Source organism: Muscardinus avellanarius (assembly GCF_963383645.1).
Source record: "Muscardinus avellanarius genome assembly, chromosome: 8".
Classification (NCBI taxonomy): Eukaryota; Metazoa; Chordata; class Mammalia; order Rodentia; family Gliridae; genus Muscardinus; species Muscardinus avellanarius.
Genome location: NC_137794.1, coordinates 42002038 through 42024656, shown reverse-complemented (window position 1 = coordinate 42024656; position 22619 = coordinate 42002038). Strand labels below are relative to the sequence as shown.

The following is a 22619-nucleotide window of genomic DNA, read 5'->3' as shown; positions in this document are numbered from 1 at the left end:
ATGATTACCTCTGACATTTCCATTTGCCATTAGATCAAAATATTTCTTCTTCATAAAGTTTCCAGTATGAAATCTCAATTATTAGGAATTTCAACTTTTTTAGGGTAATATAAAATGTCCATGGCATGTAATCACTTTAAATTTTTCATTTATGGATACTGGAATTTGAATTTTATGTAATTTTCCTGTGTCACAAAACATTAACATCTTTCAACTACTTAAAAGTGTAAAACCATTCTGAGCTTGCACCCCAAATAAAAAACGAGCAACAGTGTCACTTACTCACAAAATCCAAATCATAACCCAGGCACATAACTACAAACCTAGCTCACAACTCAGCAGGCAGTCACATAATAAAGCTGTTTTACTGCCTGCTTCTCACAAAGTTCCCTTTTGCTCTCACAGTATTTGTTTCTGTGTGGGAAATGTCCCTGAAGGAAGCTTACAGTCCAGAGTCATACATTTTTTCAGTTATATCTTATGGGTGATGATCTATTTGTAATACCTGATCCCAGATAAATCCTTTATATCATAAGCTATGGAAACTGTACTTGTGTTAGGATTATATATCTCTACATATAAAACTTGTAACACAACCAAGGCACAACAAATAGGTACTACAATAAGCCTACATCAATTAACTGGACAACTATTTGGGGTCATGACTTCTGTAATTGTTAGGTGTGTCGCTCATCATTAATCTCCCTATCCCTATGTTAGTTATCAAAATGATCCTACTTTGTCCTTTACTTCCTGTATTGCTTCAAAAACACTCTTAAACTAGGGCTTATTTGAGGTGGGATAATGCATGAGAGAAACATATATAACACCTGGAGATAAATGTTGACTCTCCAACAAGGAAAATAATTTGGCATTCATGCATAGATATCCTTAAATATTTGTTCAACATTTATTTAGAGGTGAAGCCAAGTACTCTATGGGGAGGGGGGGGGAAAGGGTGAGAAAAAGAACACGGGTGTCATTAAACCTCTCCTAGTTACTGCTGTACAGTTCAAAAATTCAGCTGTGCTCCCAACTTACATAATCGGCTAGCAAAAACACAAGTGCTGCGGAGTTAATTTAGACTCATCTTTAACTGGCGATTGTCTCCAAATACTATTGCCCCAATGCGCCACCCTCGGGGGAGGGAGCTGGACCTCACTTTCCACCCGGAGTGTCCACGCTCCTCCTAACGCGCAGCATTCTCCTTGAGAGGCGCTCCTAAGGGCTGCTCCGTGCACCCCGTTAGCGGCTTCGGTGCAGCCCTCAGCCCCGCGCTGCTTCGCGGCTGAGCCCGGAGCATCCCCGGCAGGAGGCGCGGGCGGCCCCGGGCGAGGCTCCGCGCACCCCGGCCCGGCCCGCACCGCCACCCGGGCGGCGGCTCCGCGGGCCCCGGGCGCGCTCCGGGCAGCGGCGGGGGTCGCGGACGCCGCGCCCGCCCGCCCCGCCAGGGGCCCCGGCCTCACCTCTCGGGGCAGCCATGGCGCTCCGCAGCCCCGCGCGGCTCTGACGCGCGCCCGCCCCGCGCCCTGCGCAGGACACCCGGGACCGCCCCCGCGGCCATAGAGACGGCGCCGCGGCCTAGAGCGCCCGCCGCCCGCAGTCCTCCCGCCAGTCCTCCCGCCAGCCGCCCGCCCGGCGCGGCTCCGGGCCCCCGGCCACCCGCCGGCGGAGACCTGCAGGGGGACCCGGCGGAGGCGCGGCGGGGAGAGGAGTAACGGACTGCCTCAGGCCACTCTTGTAACCTCCACCTCGCTCACCGCCTGCCATTTTTACCCTGTATAAATGTAGCCTACTGTGTGTTGCTCCCTAGCCTAGAGCCCGTGTCCTTATCCCTTGCCGTCGGCATTGCCATTGATGACATCGATCTGGCCAGGCAGCAAGAGGGCCTCAAAGATATTAAGCAGGCACTTCAACCACTACCGTGTCCACTTTCACTAGAGGATGCTAATTAGCGTGCTCTGGCAACGTTGCCAGAAAACTTTACGTGCCTTCTTGGCATCCTATTAATAGGAGGTGCCCCCGGGAGGCTAGAGTTCACTTTGCGAAGTCAGACGTTTGTTGAATCTCATTTTGGAACGGTGTTAGACCTTCCCCTCTGCCTGGTTTTGTGTGTGCTCACTGGTGCTAATCACCTCTTCCTGTAATTGGTACATTTCGTACTGGTGGAATAATTCAGTTCTCTACTGTGTATGTACTTACACATAAACAGAAAATTTATGTATGTTCTTGAAATTAATTTTAGAGATAAAAAGAGTCTGTCGTGCATTCCTTCTTATGTTTCACTACCACTGCTTTGTACAGTTTATCTCTTCCCATTTTGGAGTATCATTATGTAATTATGATTAACTTAACTGTAATTATTATCGTCGTGATGCGCAAATTGTCCCATATGGTCCTTGTAAGCCTGTTCCCCTTTTTTAAGTCTGCATTCGCTTTTGAATAATTTTTTAATTCTTACAACAAGAACTAGTTTCAGAACAATTTTTTTTTCCCTGTCCTATATTATGGAGTCAACTACATTTTCAGGAACCATGGTTCCTTCTGGTGGAAAATAGTATGTGACACACACACCGGTCAGTTGGTGGGTGAGTACAATGCATTTCTGCCAGTCCTCACTCCTGTAGCATCACTGTTCACATATTCACTGCTGAAGCCTATCTTATAAATTTGAATTGCCCCAAAAGACATTCTCCTTCACTGACATGAACTTTGAATAGGTTTTGATGCCTTTTTGATGACCCAATTAGCAAAGACTACCAGGGGCAGGCCTGTAAAACTACACACAGAAGTCAAATTTATTAACTCATGCCAGTGAGGGAAACAACACCAGAGGAGCCATATGGTGTCTGGGAAAACAAAGGAAATATATTTATAAACTTTCAGGACAAAAAGGGCTTAAGTGAATCTGAAAGGAACTGTATTGATAGACTCAAACAGGGCTGCGTGTAAAGAGGTCAACCTTGTGTTTGTTTGTTTGTTTGTTTGTTTGTCTGTGGTACTGGGGGTGGAACCCAGGGGTCTTCTACCTCCATGCTACACCTCCAGACCTATTTTATATTTTATTTGGAAACAGGGTTTCACTAAGTTGCTGAGAGCCTCACTAAGCTGCTGAGGCTGGCTTCGAACCTGCCTGAGCCTCCTGTCTCAGCCTCCCAAGTGCTGGGATTACAACCATGTGACACCACACCCGGCTCAACCTTGTATTTAAACTATAGGATAGTCTCAGAATCCTGTTTGTTATTTCTTGGAAACTACAGAGTTACTATAGATGTGGAAAACTGTATTTAGGGAACAGGGAACCCTTAAAATGAAGTATTTATACCTAGATTGGAAATTGAGGCTGTTCCTCTGTATCAAAGTGACTTAGATCCTCTAAGCAAGAGTAGGATGCTTTTTTTCTTTTGTTCTTTTTATTTATTGTGTGTGTGTGTGTGGGGGGGTTTACTGAAATTGAACTCAAGGACATTCTACCTCAGAGCTATATTCCCAGCCTTTTTTTCTGTTTTTGTTTGGAAACAGGTTCTCATTAGGTTGCTGAAAGCCTCACTATGTTTCTGAGGCTGGTCTCGTACCTGTGGTCCTCCTGTCTCAGCCACCCAAGTACTGGGATTACAGGCATGTGCCGCCAGACCCAGTTAGGACACTTAATTTTTACTGTTAGAATTTCAAGCAAGAAATTCCCATATAGTGTAAAGAACAAATTTCAAAGAACAGTTTTATGGTGAGTTAGAAAATAAACACTCAAAGGCTGGGCATGGTGGCTTTTAATCCCCGTGTTTGGGAGGCAGAGACAGGAGGATCGCGCAGGTTCGAAGCCAGCCCTGTGCGCTGGTTTAGGAGACCCTGTTTCCAAATAAAAATGTAAAAATAGGTCTGGGAGTATAGTCCGGAGGTAGAAGGGCTTCTACCTAACTTTGAAGCTACCTTTATCTGTATTTGTTATCCCAGCCTAATCAATGGCCAAGCAGATATTTGCAGTCTTAGTCTGAACTATTTTTTTACTTTCTCACTCTGAATTATCCCTACATCTTATGAAAAACAGTAATTTTTGCCGAGCGTGGTGGTGCACCCTTGTAATCCCCGTGCTTGGGAGGTGGAGACAGGAGGATCACGCAGGTTTGAAGCCAGCACGCTGGCTTAAGAGACCCTGTTTCCAAATAAAAATATAAAATAGGTCTGGGACTGTATCCCAGAGGTAGAAGGGCTTCCAGGAACCCCAGTACCACAAAAAAAATTAGTAAATTTTATCTTTTCCTTACATATGCCTAGCTTTATTTACAACCTTGATTAGAGCAAGAAGTAACAATCTTCAGCATGTGAGGCTCAGGGTCACATTGCCTGATAAACAAAACTTAACAGTGCCTTAAGCAGCTATCACTATTGCCATTTGAGACCCTGATGATATTCCTGATCATCACTACAAACTCCAGGATTTGCCCTGACAACCTGCTCGCTTTGATCTCTGCTCAGGCATGAGAGCTACCCTAGTCTCAAATTGTATAAAAGGAAGATCAAGGCTATGTCTGTTGGCAATAAAAGTATGAACTTGGTTAAACAAAAGGCCTATACAGGAAGTAAAACATAAAGGCTTAAGGAGGTTATTGCTAAATTCAAATATGACAACTATTTAGTAGATGAGTAGATCTGGTAATGTTTCAAGTAAACAGTTAAGCACAAAGGAAATACAGACAAATGAAAATAAGTGTTTTCATAACAATTCAATCATGTTACTCTCCTTCTATTAAAAAATTCACCCAAAAACCAATTTGCTAGGCTATTTTGATATAATTCTTTCCTATGGTGTAATACTACCAAAAACAAGCCAAAAGAAACATTCCAGTTTATAACTGAAAAATAAAGATACATAAAGGCAGTGTCTGGTCTAGGAGAGTTAAGCATGAGTAATAATTAACATCCAAACACTTCTAGAGCTCTACTCGCCCTCGCCTCGGCGGGCCGGTCGGTACCATAACCTCCCTCCCCTCTTCCTGCTCTGCTGTCACTGATATGCAGCCCGGACCCACGTCTACCGTTTCTGCTTAACTTGCTGTGATCTTATTTGTACTCAAGCCAACTCTGTTAAGTTTGTCAGTTGCCTACTCCATTGACCGGTTCTAATTCTTCATTCTCCTTTGTTTAGTCACCATTTACTGAAAGAGTCATCATATTCCAGGCATTATTTTACGCATGAATTGAGAGCTCTAAAACAAAAAAAAAGTGGTGAAACAGGGAGGGGATGTGAGGCTTAATCTTGATTGTCAACTTGTTTGGATTGAGAGATGACCTGGAAATTAGTAAAGCACACTTTTGGGTGTGTCTGTGAGTTTTTCCCAGAGATGACTGCCATGTGGGACAGCACACTGAGGCCAGGAAACCCCCCGGCTGCGGGTGGTTCTGCCCAATAAGCTGGGGAACCTTGATGGAACAAAAGTGGAAGGAGGAAGAAGTGTGCTAGCACACGCACGTGCTTCTCTAGGGCCACCGCCACCACCGGTGGACACCAGGCTCCAGCTTCTTTTTTTTTTTTTTTTTTTTTTTTTTTTTTTTTTTTTTGGTGATACTGGGGTTCCTGGAAGCCCTTCTATATCCGGGCTATACTCCCAGACCTATTTTATTATTTTTTTTTGGAAACAGGGTCTCTTTTATTTATTTATTTATTTTTTTGGGGGGTGGTACTGGGGGTGGAACCCAGAGGCTTTCTACCTTGGGGCTATACTCCCAGACCTTTTTTATAGTTTATTTGGAAACAGAGTCTCACTAAGTTGCTGAAAGCCTCACTAAGTAGCTTCGAACCCGTGCGATCCTCCTGTGCGATCCTCCTGTCTCCGCCTCCCAAGTTCAGGGATTACAAGCGTGCACCACCACGCCCAGCTGGCTCCAGCTTCTTGAATCTTTCAATATGCCTAACACCAGCGACTCCTAGGGAGCTTCGGGGCCTTCAGCCTCAAACTGGGCTGCATCATGGCTCTCTCTTGCTCAGAGGCTCTAGCTTCTTGGACTGAGCAGCTACTGATTTCTGTGGCTCCCCAGCATGGAGACTGCCACTGTGGGACTATTCAACGTCTGATAGTATAACCCAATCTAGTCAATCTCTTTTCCTTTTTTTTTTTTTTTTTTTTTGTGTGTGTGTGTGGTACTGTGGATGGAACCCAAGGGCACTGCACCAAAGCTACACACCCACCCCTATTTTTTAGTCTTTTTATTTTTTGAAACAAGGTCTCACTGAGTTGTGAAGGGTCTCCCTAAGTACCTGAGGCTGTCCATGAACCACAGTCCTCTGGTCTCCACCTCCAGAATGCTGGGATTACAAACCTGCACCACCACAAACAGCTACATCCCTTTTTCTGATGATATATCTATTTTATTGATTCTCTCCCCCTAGCAAACCCTGATTAATACAGGGGTGCAGTAGAAATGAAACGCTGGAGATTCTCTCCTTCCTTGGCCAACTTTGAAAAAGCACTTATCATTGTAAGTGCTTCACATATGTGAACTCATTTAATAATCCTCCTGGCAGCCTAATGACTTGGTACTATTATTATCCTCATTTTTATATTGAAAAACTTCAGTAGAGAGAGATTAACTCAGTGAGTAAATAGTGGGGCTGGACATTTTCTTTTACTTGACCATAGAGACTCCAACCTTATCATCATCTACTCTTCTCCTACTCATCTTACTGTCTCCTCTTCATCCTCATTCCATCCCATTTTTGTGGAGATATCTCCCCAAATTACCTTTGTTCAGCCCAAATTTCTATTGTTACTTACCTTTTGGTCCTTTATTTATTTTATTGGTGCATTGTAGTCATGCATCTTAATGGAGTACAAGATAGTAGAGGTATACATGCACATGTCACTCGGTTTGCCCTTCCCCAATGCTCAGGACTTTATTTGCTGCTGCTCCTGCTGTTGTTGTTATGTTGTTGTTGTTGTTGTTGTTGTTGTTGTTGTTGTTGTTACTGGAGATTAAACCCAGGGTGGTCTACCTCAGAGCTACACTCCCAACCATTTTTTTGTTTTAAAACAGGATCTTACTAGGTTGCTGAAGCTGTCTTCAAACCTCTCAAGTAGTAATTACAGGCATACACCACCATGTCCTACTGGACTTTATCCTTTTTAACCAACTAGTTGCTCTTCTCAATTTTCCTTGGTCTTTTACGGCAGAAACCCTAAGGTCATAGTTTGAATTTTACTTTTTCCTTCCCTTTCCTGGAATATTATGGCTCCTTAATTAAATGGAACACTTGTCCCTTTGCATCATCCATCACTCCAGGTCTCAACTCTTAGAACAGCTTCCTAGCCACCCGCCACCCACAACGCCAGTTTCTCTCCGCAGCTGATCTTCTGTTCAAGATCTGCAGTGAGTTCTGGATGTCCTCCTACAGAAAGGCAAATAGTCCTTTTCCTGTCAAGGTCCTCCAAAAAGTAAATCAACTCTCCAACTTTATTGTCCATATTTCTCTGCAAATAATCTCCCTTTCTCCTTCTTTCTCCCTCTTCTTTTTTTTTTAAATTTTTTATTGGTGCACTGTATTCATACATCATAATGGGATAAAAAAAAAACTTGTGTAGACATACATACACACATTCTACCTCTGGGCTACACTCCCAGACCTATTTTATACTTTATTTGTAAACAGGGTCTCACTAAGTTGCTGAGAGCCTCACTAAGTAGCTGAGGCTGGCTTCAAACCTGTGTGATCCTCCTGTCTCAGCCTCCCAAGTGCGGGGATTACAAGCGTGCACCACCACGCCCAGCTTAGCTTTAAAATTTTTAATGTTTGACATTAATGTGATTTTGGAAGTAAGTAGTCTCCTATTCTAGTCAGAATAATGTTACAATATATTATTATTATTATTATTATTATTATTATTATTATTATTATTTTGTATTACTGGGAGTGGAACCCAGGGGCATTCTACCTCAGAGCTACACCTCCAGCCTGATTTTTTATTCTTTATTTTGAAACAGGGTCTCACTGAGTTGCAAAGAACCTCACTAAGTAGCTGAGGCTGGCTTTGAACCTGTGTGATCCTCCTGTCTCAGCCTCCCAAGCGCTGGGATTACAAGCATACGCCACCACGCCCAGCCAATATACTATTTTTTAAATGGCACTATAATTTCAACTTGTGTGTGTGTGTGGAAGTAGTGAGGATTGAACCCAGGAGCATTCTACTTCTGAGCTACATCCCCACCCCTATTTTATTTTTATTTTAAAACAAGGTCTCACTAAGTTGCTAAGGGCCTAAATTGCCAAGGCTTGCTTTAAACCTGATATCCTCCTGTCTCAGCCTCCCAAGTACTGGGATTACAGGCTTGGGCCACCACGCCTATAGAGCCACCAGCTTTAGTAATTTCAATCTTAATGCTACCAAGCTTTTCCTAAAAGATGCTGGGCATGGTGGCGCACACTTGTAATCCCAGCATTTGGGAGGCTGAGACTGGAGGATCACAGTTTGCAGACAGCCTCAGATACTTAGCGAGGCCCTTTCAACTCAGTGAGATGCCATTCCAAAAATAAAAAGACTAAAACAATGGGTCTGGGGGTGTAGCTCAGAGGTAGAATGCTCCTGGGCTCCATTCCCAGAACCACAAAACAAACAAACAAACAAACAAACAAACAAACAAACAAACTTTTTCTAAAAGATAAAATAAAAGGTAAGTGGACAGAATTTTACTTTTCAATTTTAATAGAATGGATACAGTGTTACAGAAAATAACTTTTTTAGGGTAGCACTCTGACAGAACATGGGAATCCAATAAACATTCACAACCACAGAATGTTACCCCCCCACACACACAAATTTAATTTTCTTGGATGTAAAAACAACCGTGTTTGCCACTGCTAATAATTGGGTAACACTTTAAAAATGTCACATCCATCTAGGTTTCATCAACAGCTCTAGTTAAGTTCACCTTGACACCATGGGTGGTTTTGCTCTGTCCTCCGCGAAGACCGGCTATATAAATCTGGGGCCTGGGCACTTGAGTGCTGTTTTCCCTCATGGACTGGGTACTAGCGTTTTTGTTAGGGTACACCTGTGAGCAATTTTCTCTTCTCATGTGACTAAGATCAGTTTGTACCGAGTGAGTAATTTTCTGACGCAAATTGGCCTAAGTAGAGAAAGGACACAGGAATTAACATTTCTCTAAAGAAAAAATATAAAATATTATCAGGTACTAGGTAATTATATGCCTATCTTTTATTCAATTGACAAGGAGACTGATCCTATAACATAGCATCTTCTGTAAAACATTAGAACATTAGAAATTTTAGAACATAATAGAAAATTAAATATCCTTTACTAAGAAGTGGAAAAACAGTTGGACATGGTGGCACACACTTGTAATCCCAGTACTTGAGAGGCTGAGACAGGAATATTGTGGGTTTGAATCTGGCCTTGGCAACTTAGCAGGACCCTGCTTCAAAATAAATAAATAAGTAAATAAATAAAAGAGGGCTAGGAGTGTAGCTTAGACCCTAATTCAAAATTAAAAAAGTAAGATGAGGATGGGCATGGTGGCGTACGCTTGTAATCCCAGCATTTGGGAGGCTGAGATTGGAGGATTCCAATACACGGACAGCCTCAGCTACTTAGTGAGGCCCTCCACAATTTAGTGAGACCCTATTTCAAAATACAGGATAAAAAATAGGGCAGGAGGTGTAGTTTTTTTTTTTTTCTTTTCTTTTCTTTTTTTTGGTGGTACTGGGGTTCCTGGAAGCCCCTCTATCTCCGGGCTATACTCCCAGACCTATTTTATATTTTTATTTGGAAACAGGGTCTCTTAAGGCAGCACGGCTGGCTTTGAACCTGTGCCATCCTCCTGTCTCTGCCTCCCAAGCGCGGGGATTACAAGCATACACCACCACGCCCGGCGCAGGGGGTGTAGTTCTGAGGTTGAATGACCCTGGGTTCCATCCCCAGACACACACACACACACACACACACACACACACACACACACACGGATGAGAGTGTAGCTCAGCAGTAGAATGCCCCTAGGTTCAATCTTCAGTACCACACAAAAAAAGTACATTTCTATTGTGATTTGAGTGACTACATGTTATGGTTAGATACAGAATGTCCCCTGAAGGGCTCATGTATTAGTGTTCAGAGGAAATGCGATTATGTTGTGAGGCTTGTCATCTCATTAGTGGATTAAATCCATCATAATGGATTTACCGGTGGTAAACTAAGATGGTGGGGTGTGGATGGAGAAGGTGGTGGCTGGGGGTGTGGCCGTAGGTAGTGTGCTTTGTCTCTGAATAATACCCTTGCTTGCCCTCTTGCTCCAGCTTCAATGATGTGAGAGCAGTGCCCCACCCCTCCCACCACCATACCTTGAGCTCTGCAGACCCTGGTCTCCTGAACAGAACCCTGAAATCTACAAAAACTGTGGGCAAATAAATATTCCTTCTTCTAAGTTATGTGGTCAGTTATTGTGGATTCCAGCAGTGAGAACATTCATTGAGACACTAAGAATCAATTGCTGAGAAAGCCCAGTGTCTGGATACAATAGGTTGACAATAAGAAGAAACAATATCCACGCTATAACAGAAAAGGGTCCAAAAAAAGGACTTGCTTTAAATGATTAGAAGAAGAATGCTTTACAAACAAGCTCCAAGTTTTAAAACTATTAGATAATGCTAGCATTGTTCTAGTTACTGGATGGTATAAGAGTGTGTGTGCGTGTGTGTGTGTGTGGGGGGGTACATTCTACCCCTGAGCTACACCTCCAGCCTGATTTTTTTATTTTGAAATGGTATCTCACTAGGTTGTTGAGGGCCCTAATAAGTTGCTGAGGCTGGTCTGGAACCTGTAATCTTCCTGTCTTGGTCTCCCAAGTACTAGCATTACGGATCTATGCCACCATGCTTGGTGTGACTGATATAACCTAAGAGTGATTTCATGTTTCCATATTCTCATATATGCTTAAAATTAGAAGACAGTCTTAACATGTAAATCTAGCAAACTATAAATTATGCTAATGATCTTTACATTAGCTGAGAACTATACAGAAGTCATTATTTTGTATAAATAATTTAACATACCAACTCAGAAACAACATATTAAATCCCAAAACTATGGTAATTTTAGAAAATACTATTACAAACCAATTTTATGGCATTTCTTCTTAATTCCCATTCATTCCATTCATACGATCTCACAATTGTTGGTGGTAATAAGTGTGTGTCTGTCTGTGTGCTGCTTTCACATTTTGTAATTGGTTTTATATAATGTTTATCAACATCTCTCATCTAAAGAAGTAAGAGTTTTGTCATCAGTACTTATAAAAAGTGAACATTATTTACAGATAAATAGAAATATTTACACAGACAAAGGATTATAAAAACAAAAATTTTTGAACATGGAATATACTCAGAAACACCACTATCTATGTAGTACACAGGATAAAACATATAGGCTCACATAGCAGGTCCTTGACATTAGCTAGCACTCACTCCACTTTCTAACTGGGAAATAAGAGACTACAGGGACGCGAGTATATCTACCTCTTTTCTAACAGCTTCAAGTCCAATTTTCAACTCACAGACCAAAAAAGAAAAAGTCTGGGAAATTTTTTAATCCTTATTTTCCAAAGTCAATATAAAATACTACAAAAAAGGAACTGGAACTTTTTTAATGTATTATAGCTGGACCAATTTGTGGCTGTGGTGGGAGATTTAACTTAGTCCATTTTCTGTGTTTGTTGACTGTTCTCTACACATTTTTCAAAGTACTAAGAAGCTCGTGAGGTTTGAGCCCTTCCAGTTTCAACCAGCTGCAAACTAAGAATCTAGAGATTGTCACACCATACTAAGAGCTGAATGTGATGCATGTTTAAAGGATGTGCACTGCCGGGTGTGGTGGCCACGCTTGTAATCCCAGCGCTTGGGAGGCTGAGACAGGAGGTTCGCACAGGATCAAAGCCAGCCTCAGCTACTTAGTGAGACCCCGTTTCCAAATAAAGTATAAAATAGGTCTGGGAGTATAGTCTGGAGGTAGAAAGCCCCTGGGTTCTACCCCCAGTACCACAAAAAAATAAAAATAAAAACATAAAAATAAAGGATGTGCACTGTCAAAACCTAAGTGTGACAAAAACCGACAAGCAGAAAGCTTATGTGCTCAGTGACAGTAGAATGTGTGTGTACGAATACCAGGATCTACCCTTGATGCTCACTGTCCATTCCTGAGAGCATTCAGTGGATGGGGTGGAATTGGATGGAACGTGACTATTCAACCTCATTCCAGAACCATGATTTTTTTTTTTTTGTCAGCTTTGAAGCTAACTTAAGTCAGACATACTATGATGATTTGATCTGATCGGGAAAGTTGTGGAAGTCTTCAAATGCAGAAAAATGTGTGTCCACCCTGTTTGTAATCAGAGTTCTAAATGTCACACAGAACTTTCTTCACCCGAGAAGACTGAAGGTTGAGGGCCTGAAAAAGTGAAGAAGCAATAACAAGAGCAGAACTGAGTGAGAAAAAAACGTAAAAAGAAAATGCATATGGAAGGTGGTAGCTGCTTTCTAGAGACTGATACCCTGGGGCCAAGCTTTCCATAACTACCAATTGTAGTAGCAGAAATCCCTAGACGTGATGACAGTGTAATCATTTTTAAATGCATCCATTATTGGGGTTGGGTGACAGCTTAGTGGAAGAGTGCCTGCTGAGCTTGTAGGAGGCCCTGGCTTTCCCCCAAAAGAGGGGAAAGGAGGGACGGGAGAATGGTATCCCTTATTATATCAAAGATCTAGATATCGCAATGAAAGCTTTTTTTTGTTCTTGTTGTTTAAGTATTCTATGCTACTCTTGCTGTGAAACTGAAGTGCTTTTTTTTTAAAAAAAAAAAACACCTTTTTCCTTTTTGGGGGGTGGTACTGGGATTCCTGGAAGCCCTTCTACCTCCAGGCTACACTCCCAGACCTATTTTTACATTTTTATTTGGAAACTGGGTCTCCTAAGCCAGCGCGCGTGGCTGGCTTCGAACCTGCACGATCCTCCTGTCTCTGCCTCCCAAGCGCGGGGATTACAAGCGTGCGCCACCACGCCCGGCAAAAAACACCTTTTTCTATATGAAACTTTATAACATTTGTGAAAACAATTCACTTTGGTTTACACACAGTATAATATTTCTCCAGGTATCATCCAAAATTCCCCACAAGGCTTTCTTCCTCATTAAATGCTGGTCTCAACCTAACCATCTGGGATGTTAAGTTGCTACCAGAATTTTATATCCAGTTAAATCTATTTTCTGAAATATATTCCCTACTGATGTTATTAGAACCAATTTCTACTACATACTGATGCTTTTCTGCAACAGCAATTGAAGGCTTTCTTCCTAGAGTCTTTCTTCCTCTTAAGAAAATTATTGCTATTATTCATCGTATATGTTACTATTTTAAAATTATTTCTCCCTGTATTTGAAGTCCTCTAATTGATTTCTTATCTTACCAGGATGTATCCCTGACACTCCACCTGAAATAAAGCCATATAAACTCTGAGAGAAACAATTACTGTTTTCAGACATTAAAAAATATGTTTCAGACATTAAAAAATAAAACTAGCCGGGTGTGATGGTGCACACTTGTAATCTCACTACTTGGGAGGCTGAGGGAGGAGGACTGCAGGTTCACGGCCAGCCTCAGTTACTTAGTGAAGCCTTCTGCAATTTAATAAGACCCTGTTTCAAAATAAAATAAAAAGAATCGGGCTGGGGGTGTAGCTTGGAGGTAGAATGCCCCTGGATTCAATTCCCAGTACCACAGTAAATAAATAAATAAATAAATAAATAAATAAATAAATAAACGAATAAATAAATAAATAAAACTAGCAAAGCAGGGCATAGTAGCACAAACCTGCGATCCCAGTACTTGGGAGCATGAGATAGGAGAATTGTAGGCTCAAGATCAGCCTTAGCAACTTAGTGACGCCTTCAGCAACTAGTGAGACCCTATTTCAAAATAAAAACTAAAATAGGGCTGAGGGTGTAGCTCAAAGGCAAACACACATACACACCTAACAGACTCCAAATATCAATAGACTCCAAAATATAAAGTATTGCAATTAATAAGAAAGTTTAGTAAGGTTACTGAATATGACATAAATACACAGAATTAAACTCAATTCCAAAATATAAACAATAATAAATAAAAATTCAATTCTAAAAATCAACAGCACCTAAAAAGTAACCAATAACATAAAGTCTCTACAAATAAATCTAACAAAAGATGTACAAATATTTTTTAGAAAAACCTTAAAACTCATTAAAGTTTTAGAATCGAGAGAGAATATTGTTAAAATGTCAGCTCTTTTTAAAACTTATCTACATATGTAAGGTATTTTCAACAAGAAGTCCTTCAAGAATTTTAAGAAACTTAACAATGTATTTCTCAAATCTATATAAAATTAAAAAGTCAGCCAGGTATGGTGGCAAATGTCTGTAATCTCCTGGGTTCGATCCCCAGTACTACAAAAAATTAAAATTAAAAATTAAAGAAGTCAAGTATAGCCGAGACTTTTTAGAGAAGAAGGGCAAAGTGACACTATTATATATCAAAATTATTTTAAAGCTTTAGTAAGGTATCAGTACAGGAATTGCTTTAAAACTGAGTAAGCGAACATAATAGAAAATCCCCAGATAAGCCTCTGCTTACTTTTAAGAAACAGTAGGTCAGTGGAGAAATAGGAGACTATTGAACAAATGGCCAAGGAGAATTTTGCTACAAATGGAAAAAGAATTAAAACTGGTTCTTTATCTCTAAACAGACATAAGAAAATCAATCAAATCTAAATGGGTTAAAGATTCTAGTGTAAGATGCAAATCTACATATGTACTAAAATCTATGGATGCTCAAGTTCCTTTAAAAATTATACCTGGTTACAAATTCATACAAAACTACAACAATGTTAAGATTGTATTTTTGTAATTTCAGGATATATGAGGGCTTCTTAAACAAGACATAAAAAATTCAAGACATGAAGAAAAAATGATCAATTATACATAAAAAGGAAGACATCTGTACATCAAAATACACCACAAAATAATTAAAAGACAACCTACAAACTGGGAAAACATATTTGAAAAATATATTTAATTAAGAATTCATATCTGCAGTATCCTTTTGAAAAACCACTCCTATCTGGGCCTGGTGGCACATGCTTGTAATCTCAGTACTTGGGAGGCTAAGACAGGACGATTGCAGGTTCACAAACAATCTCAGCTACTTAGTGGCGCACGCTTGTAATCCCAGCATTCGGGAGGCTGAGACCTGGAGGATCACGGTTTGCGGACAGCCTCAGCTACTTAGTGAGGCCCTCTGCAACTCAGTGAGACCCGGTTTCAAAATAAAGAATATAAAATAGGGCAGGGGGTGTAGCTCAGAGGCCAAATGCCCCTGGGTTCTATCCCTGGACCTGCAAAAAAAAAAATATATATATATATATATATATACACATTTTATATCTCTTTTGGATTATAAAAATATTTATAATTAAAAGATATTTATTAAAAATGAGTAGAATATATTTTCACCCATGTAGTTTTTTCTTCTTAGCCTTTTATCAGATCAGTTTTATCTGATCAAAAATCATATATATATATATATATACATGCTATGTGTCACCATGCCCACCTTCAAAAATTATATATATAATTTGATTACACATTTTTAAATTATATATATAGTTTTTGACATACATATATGCCATCTCAACTCTTGTTCTATATGTAAGGAAGAAAATATCACTAAAACCATGAAATTGTATCCTGTCATAATTAATAACTATAAGAAAAATAAGCAAATATTTTGAATGAGACAACTCAATATAATAAACAAATTCCCACAAATTATTTGATTTAATACAATTCTCATTTAAATCCCAGAAAGATTTTTTGGAAATTTAGTAAATTCATTAAAATTTTTCATGGACAACTTTAATAAATAAAAAGAAGGGCTTCCTTGTCAAATAATAAAGTATATAAATTTGGTTCTCCCTATCTGTGAGTTCTACATCCATGGATTCAACCAACTATATAGCAAAACTATTTGAGGAAAAATTATGCACAGATTTTTTCTTGTCACGATTCTCTAAACAATACAGTATAACCCTATTTATATAGCACCTATATTGTATTACATCCTATAAGCAATCTGTGAATGATATAAAGTCTACAGGGGATATGCAGAACTTATACACAAACACCACACCATTTTTTCAAGGTACTTGAGCAACCACAAATTTTGGTATCTTAGGAGGGTCCTGAAACCAGTTCCCCATGGATACGAAAAGATGTACTATAAAGTAATATAATTAAAACAGTATATAATCAGCATAGAGACAGATAAACAGACCAATAAAGTAGATTAGAGAACCTAAAAACAAAACCATTTCATATAAAAAAATTATTAGTATAATAGAGATGTATCATCACAGGGGGAAATCATACATTATTTAGTCAATTATGATAGAAAAACTGGCTCACTGTATTAAAAAAAAAATCAAAGTAGAACTCTTTATCCAAATGGGCAAAGTCCTAAGTGTGAAAAAGAGGGCTGGGGTTATAGCTTGGAGGTAGAATGCCCCTGGATCCAATCCCTAGTCTATTTGTCTGCCTGTCTGTCAGTCTGCCTGTTCTCTCCCCCAACACACACACACACACACACACACACACACACACACACACGAGTGGAATGCATATGGTTTAAGAAGGGAAGGAAACCAAGAGGACATACATCAAGAAACCTGGGTGTGGGGCAAGCACAGGGCCACCATGATGTGCTTGAGAAGCTATGGACTAGGAATTCAGGAGAGCCTGGGTTCTAGTCTCACTTTGTACCATTTATGAATGGGGTCACCATTACCAAATCTCATGCCTGCTGTGGAGCTCAGTTCTCCCTCAGGAAAATGCGAAGGACTGCTCAGGAGGTCTGTATGCTCTCATCTAGCTTCTGCCAACCACAATTCTAAGAGAGGGGCAGTACTAGGCATTGAAGGGCTTGCAAGGATATGGGCTTCAGGCTCCTCCTGTATAAGCCAGTCCTAACTACGACTCTGCTCACTGCATGATTTGGAGCAGCCACCGGCATTACCTCAGAGGTATTCTGAAGAGTCCCTTTTTCTTTTGTGGTACTGAGAATCCTACCTCCAAGCTACACCCCTTGCCTTTTTAAGAATGTTTTGTTTTATTTTGAATCAGTATCTCGCCAGGTTGCTGAGAGTCTTACTATGCTGCTGAGGCTGGCCCTGAACCTGTGATCCTCCTGTCTCAGCCTCCCAAATACTGGGATTACTGGTGTGTGCCACCACACCTTGCTTCAGATTTATTTATTTATTGTCCATTATTTTTTATTTTAAATCTGTTAGTGGTTAGTTTAGTTTAAATATATTTGAAAAATCTGCCAAGTGCCATAGCTTTTCATAAAAGATTTCTCAACCTTTCATCTGGATAGCGAATTGTAGTTTTACACAAAATACATTAAAACCATTTTTAAAACAAAAATTAACCTCTCTGCTGAGTCAACTTCTATAGCTCTGCCATTTGTCCTGCATAGACTAGAGGACACTAAACGGAAAAGTTCAAGGTCTTGCTGCAACTGGAAGAAGCCAGAAAGCTCTCTCTGAAGAATTTCTTGATTCAAAAAATACAGAAGTGTCACCTAACAGAGCAGTGGCACAATCTCAAAGCACTGACCAAATCCACTGAGCTGTCCAGGGTCCTGACCACCATGGCGTCTCCTTCCCCACCCCCAGCTGACACGCATTCCTTAATTTGTGTTCTTTGTCTTTTTTCTCTTTTGTGTGTTTGTACTTGTCTCTGTCTGTCTGTCTGTTTCCCCTCCCTCCATCCCTCTCCTCCTCCTCCTCCTTCTTTTCTTCTTCTCCCCTTCTCCTTCTCTCTCTCTCTCTCTCTCTCTCTCTCTCTCTCTCTCTCTCTCTGCTAGGGATTGAATCCAGGGTCATTCTACCCCTGAGCTACACTCCTGGAGATTATATATATATATATATATATATTGAACATATTTTATATATGTTCATGTATATATGTTTGTTTTGTTTGTTTTTTAAAACAGGGTCTCACTAAGTTGCTGAATGTCTTCATGAATTTACAGAGGCTGGTCTCAAACCACTGATCCTCCTGTCTCAGTCCCACAAGTACTGGGATTATAGGTATGCCCCACCATTCCTGGACTCTTAATTTCTTTCTAATCTTCCCACCTATGTATTCAGTCTGCCCTTCACTGTCACCAGCCTGACAGTTGCTTGTATTCCTGCTGACTAGATCAGTGATACCCGGACTCATTGCTTTGTAGTTCAAATATGGATAAAAATAGCAAACAGCAAACATTTTAAACCATGGGTTAGTGTATTTAAAAGCTCATCTAAAAAGAGAATAAAAACAATTACAGGGCGAACAATAACAATGAGACATGAAGAGGAAAAAATACAAGAGAATTCTATGACATTAAGATGTGAGTTTCATGAGGCAGTTTTTATATTTTTATTGGGTGGGGGCTACCGGGGATTGGGGCATTCTATATCCAACCTACACCTCTAACCCTTTTTATTTATTTGCTTATTTTTATTTGCAATACTCAGGATTGAACCCAGGGGCAGTCTACCTACAAGCTACACCCTAAACCCTATTTGTTATTCTTTACTGTGAAACAGGGTCTCACTATGTTGCAAAGGGCCTCGGTAAGTAGCTGAGGCTGGTCTCGAACCTGTGATCCTCCTGTCTTAGCCTCCCAAGTACTGGTATTACAAGCATGCGGCACCATGCCCAACTTATTTATATTTAAATAGGGTCTCACTAAGTTACTGAGGGTCTCACTGAGTTGCTGAGGCTGGCCTTGAACTTGTGACCCTGTCTTGGCCTCCCAAGTAATGGAATTACAGAGTGTAACTCTATACCTAACCCAGGCAAGGATTTTTATTCATTTTGTTCATAGCTAATTTCCATATGCTATAAATAATCCATGGCACACACTAAGTGGTTTATTAAATATCTAATATGAACTAAAACATAGGCACGGATGTACAAGAAACACACCTTCAGATCCACCTGAGGTCTTTCAGCCCTCGGGGATTTAAACATGTTAAGCTGTTTTGTAACTCTGAATGTAATTTACCATCTATGTTATCTCTGCTGAGCTCATCTAATTTTAGATGTGGGAATAGTGTAGACTCAATTATTAACTAAATGTCTTTCTCCCTTGGAGTTTTCCAGTCTGTTAATTCATCAGTTTGGCTGCATGTTGTGTTGGTTATTCTTTGTGGATCCCATTAGCTCATTTGTAGATGTGAATCCCTTTCAGATAACCTGTAAAGACCCTCATCCGTCCTTGTCACTGCTTGGACTTGAAAACCACTCTGCAACAAAGTTTAACTTTGCAATAAAATACTTTCAAATGTCATAAATTCTTAAAATATTCACCCTGTCCCTGCTTTACCTGCGAATATGGAACAAGTGTTTCAAACTGTTGATGAAGTTCCAGTAGCTGAATTAACTCTGCATTTTTTTTAGCCTTTTCTTTAATTATATCCATATAATTTTCAGGGTTTTCTGCAAATGAATATGCAGCATCTCTGCTATTGAAAGTATAATACTTCTCTTTATACTTCAAAATTCCAATTGTTGGATTTCCTGAAAAGAAAAAAATTAGGTATGAAATATTAAGTGATCTATATTTGTAAATAGAACCATTCTCTATATATCAATTACATTTTTTGGTGGTCCTGGGGATGGAACCCAGGGACATTCTACCTCTGGGCTACACTCCCAGACTTATTTTATATTTTTTTATTTGGAAACAGGGTCTCTTAAGCCAGCTGAGGGTGGCTTCAAACCTACATGATCCTCCTGTCTCAGCCTTCCAAGCACCACCATGCCCAGCTATCAATTACATTTTATCTAACAAATGTTATAATTAGCAGTGCGTATATGTGTGTCACACACACACACACACACACACACACACACACACACACACAGGATTAAACCACCCAAGGGCACTTTACCTCCAAGCTATAACCCCAGCCCTATTTTATTTCTGTTTGGAAATAGGGTCTTGCTAAGTAGCTGAGGCTGGCTTTGAACCTGTGATCCTCCTATCTCAGCCTCCCAAGTACTGGAATTACAGGCATGTGCCACCAGGCCCAGTTTCCATTGCTTTTTATTTCAGCATGGCTCTTATTATTTTCTCCCCAGTATCAGTGACCCTTACTGATTAGGGAAAATCAAATAAATGAAGAATTCTCACATCTGTGTTCCCCATGGTGAATCTTTCATCACTCCCCATAACAATAATACAATAAAAAATGATCCAGCTTATGTGTCCTCTCTAGCATGTATGCACACAATTCTAATAATTGTAATGAAGAAAGCAATACCCAATTATGAGACACAACAAATATAGTAAAAAAAAGAAAGAGGAAGTTAATGGTGGAGTGTAAGTTGTTATTCCTAACTTACACTCTAGTAATCTATACATGATAGATGAAAAGTCCAATAATTATAATGAAAAATCACTATAATAATCTATATATGATAGAGAAATTTTACTTAATAAAAATAAAAATTTTACTTCATAAAATGCCAAATTGTAATGAAAATGTATAATTGCAATGAATAAAGGACTAATAATCTATGCACAACAGAGAAATTTTACTTCATAAAGTATTTGGCCAGGATTTTTTTTTTTTTTTTGTGGTACCAGGGATGGAACCCAGGGGCGTTATACCTCTAAACTACACCCCCAGTCCTATTTTTCAGTATTTTTATTTCTTGAAACAGGGTCTCACTGAGTTGCGAAGGGCCTCGCTAAGTAGCAGAGGCTGTCCACGAACCATGATCCTCCGATCTCCACCTCCCGAATGTTGGGAATACAAGAGTGCGCCACCACGCCTGGCCTCTTAGAAAGATTTTACTTGGAGACAAATCCTGATCTATGTTAATAAGATGTCATGCCATGTGTGGTGGCGCACGCTTGTAATCCCAGCATTTGGGGGGCTGAGACAGGAGGATCTTAGTTCACAGACAGCCTCAGCTACTTAGTGAGGCCCTCTGCAACTCAGTGAGACCCGGTTTCAAAATAAAGAATAAAAAATTGGTCTGGGGATGTAGCTTGGAGTAGAATGCCTCTGGGTTCCATCCTTAGCACCGCAAAAAAAAAAAGTGACTACAAAATGATAAAAAGTATTTTAAAATAAGCACATCAGTCAAATAAGTGTTGCTCTTTCAGTAATTACTTTGGGATATATTTTTAGTAATGTTCTATGCATTTCTAGAATCCTTTGAGACTTTCTTTACTACGGTACTATATCATCCATATTTTATAATACAGGTTGAGTATCCCTAATCTGAAACCTGAAATGCTCAAAAATTAGAACTTTGTTGAAAGTAAACATGAAACTATGAGTGGAGAAATCTACACCTCACTTCCTATGACAGGTCACAACCCAAACACAGGCACAGCCTGCTGCATAAAACCATCTCTAGGATGTATAGGAAATATACAGAGATTCTATGTTTAGACTTGGATCTCATCCTCAAGATATCTCATTATATATCTGCAAACATTCCAAAATACAAAAGAAAAAAGAAAGAAAGAGAATTACAGAATCTGAAACACTTCTGGTTCCAATGGTTTCAGATCAGTGTTACCCAAACTGTATACATACTCTATTACTTATCACTTAAAATCTCTTGTTAATGTTAATTTACAAGATTATACCGTAAGCACCTCCAAGACAAAGACATCACCTGGGTCATCTCTGTAGCCCTTTTCCTAGTCCACCATCTGATACCCCAAAGTTTATAAAAAGTGAACTAGTAGAGCCGGGCGTGGTGGCGCACGCTTGTAATCCCAGCGCTTGAAAGACTGAGACAGGAGGATGGCACAGGTTTGAAGCCAGCCTCAGCTACTTAGTGAGGCTCTCAGCAATTTAGTGAGACCCTGTTTCCAAATAAAGTATAAAACAGGTCTGGGAGTATAGCCCGGAGCTAGAAAAGCCCCTGGGTTCCACTACCACAAAAATACATACATACATACATACATACATACATACATACATACATAAAAATAAAAAGTGAACCATTAAATGACAAGAGCATTCCATGCAGAGAGAAAACCTGGAAGAAGGAGCAATATTCTTTCTGATAATATACCTGGGAGGAGGAGGCCATCTGTTGTAGCCAATGTGTAACCACAAAATCCCCGGTACTGAATTAACAGCTTATCAAAATTTGCTGTTGTTTCTGGGAAAAGCCATTCCACTTTTCTGAAGTCTGCCAAATTTACTCTATCTTCTAAAATGAAAGAAGAGATCAGGAAAAGCTTTCATTCCATTAGAAGATTACTTTTGGTAAATAAATCACTATGAACTCATTATAAATATTAACTTTGCATTGCTTTGTTCTTTTCAGGGGGGGAGGGAATATAAAACCAAGTTTCTGAGGAGAGCTATGCATGCAAAAGTACAAATGACTGCGGTAACTGTCTGAGATTAACATAACTTGCTAGAGCTGTCTCTGGGGAACAACTTTGCTCCATAATGAAGAACTCAGAGAAGAGGCCATTCCAGAAAAGCATGTTTTGCTGCTGAGGGAAT

The 22619-nt window shown here is 40.0% G+C and overlaps 2 protein-coding genes across 3 annotated transcripts in view; both read right to left on the bottom strand.

Moving 5' to 3' along the window:
• SLC35A1 (solute carrier family 35 member A1) overlaps positions 1 to 1482 on the bottom strand; it is a gene marked incomplete at both ends in the record, with an annotated part of 36300 nt that extends 34818 nt beyond the window's left edge. For both annotated transcript variants that reach the window (XM_080699809.1, XM_080699810.1), the window contains one exon: positions 1467 to 1482. In XM_080699809.1, coding sequence (XP_080555935.1) covers positions 1467 to 1482 — 16 coding nt within the window. The remainder of the gene's footprint in view (positions 1 to 1466) is intronic.
• A 7404-nt stretch (positions 1483 to 8886) lies between these two features.
• Positions 8887 to 22619, bottom strand: part of CFAP206 (cilia and flagella associated protein 206) — a gene marked incomplete at both ends in the record, with an annotated part of 48767 nt that continues 35034 nt past the window's right edge. Inside the window, 4 exons of the mRNA XM_080700725.1 lie at positions 8887 to 9117; positions 11120 to 11263; positions 19460 to 19653; positions 22177 to 22317. Coding sequence (XP_080556851.1) covers positions 8887 to 9117; positions 11120 to 11263; positions 19460 to 19653; positions 22177 to 22317 — 710 coding nt within the window. The remainder of the gene's footprint in view (positions 9118 to 11119; positions 11264 to 19459; positions 19654 to 22176; positions 22318 to 22619) is intronic.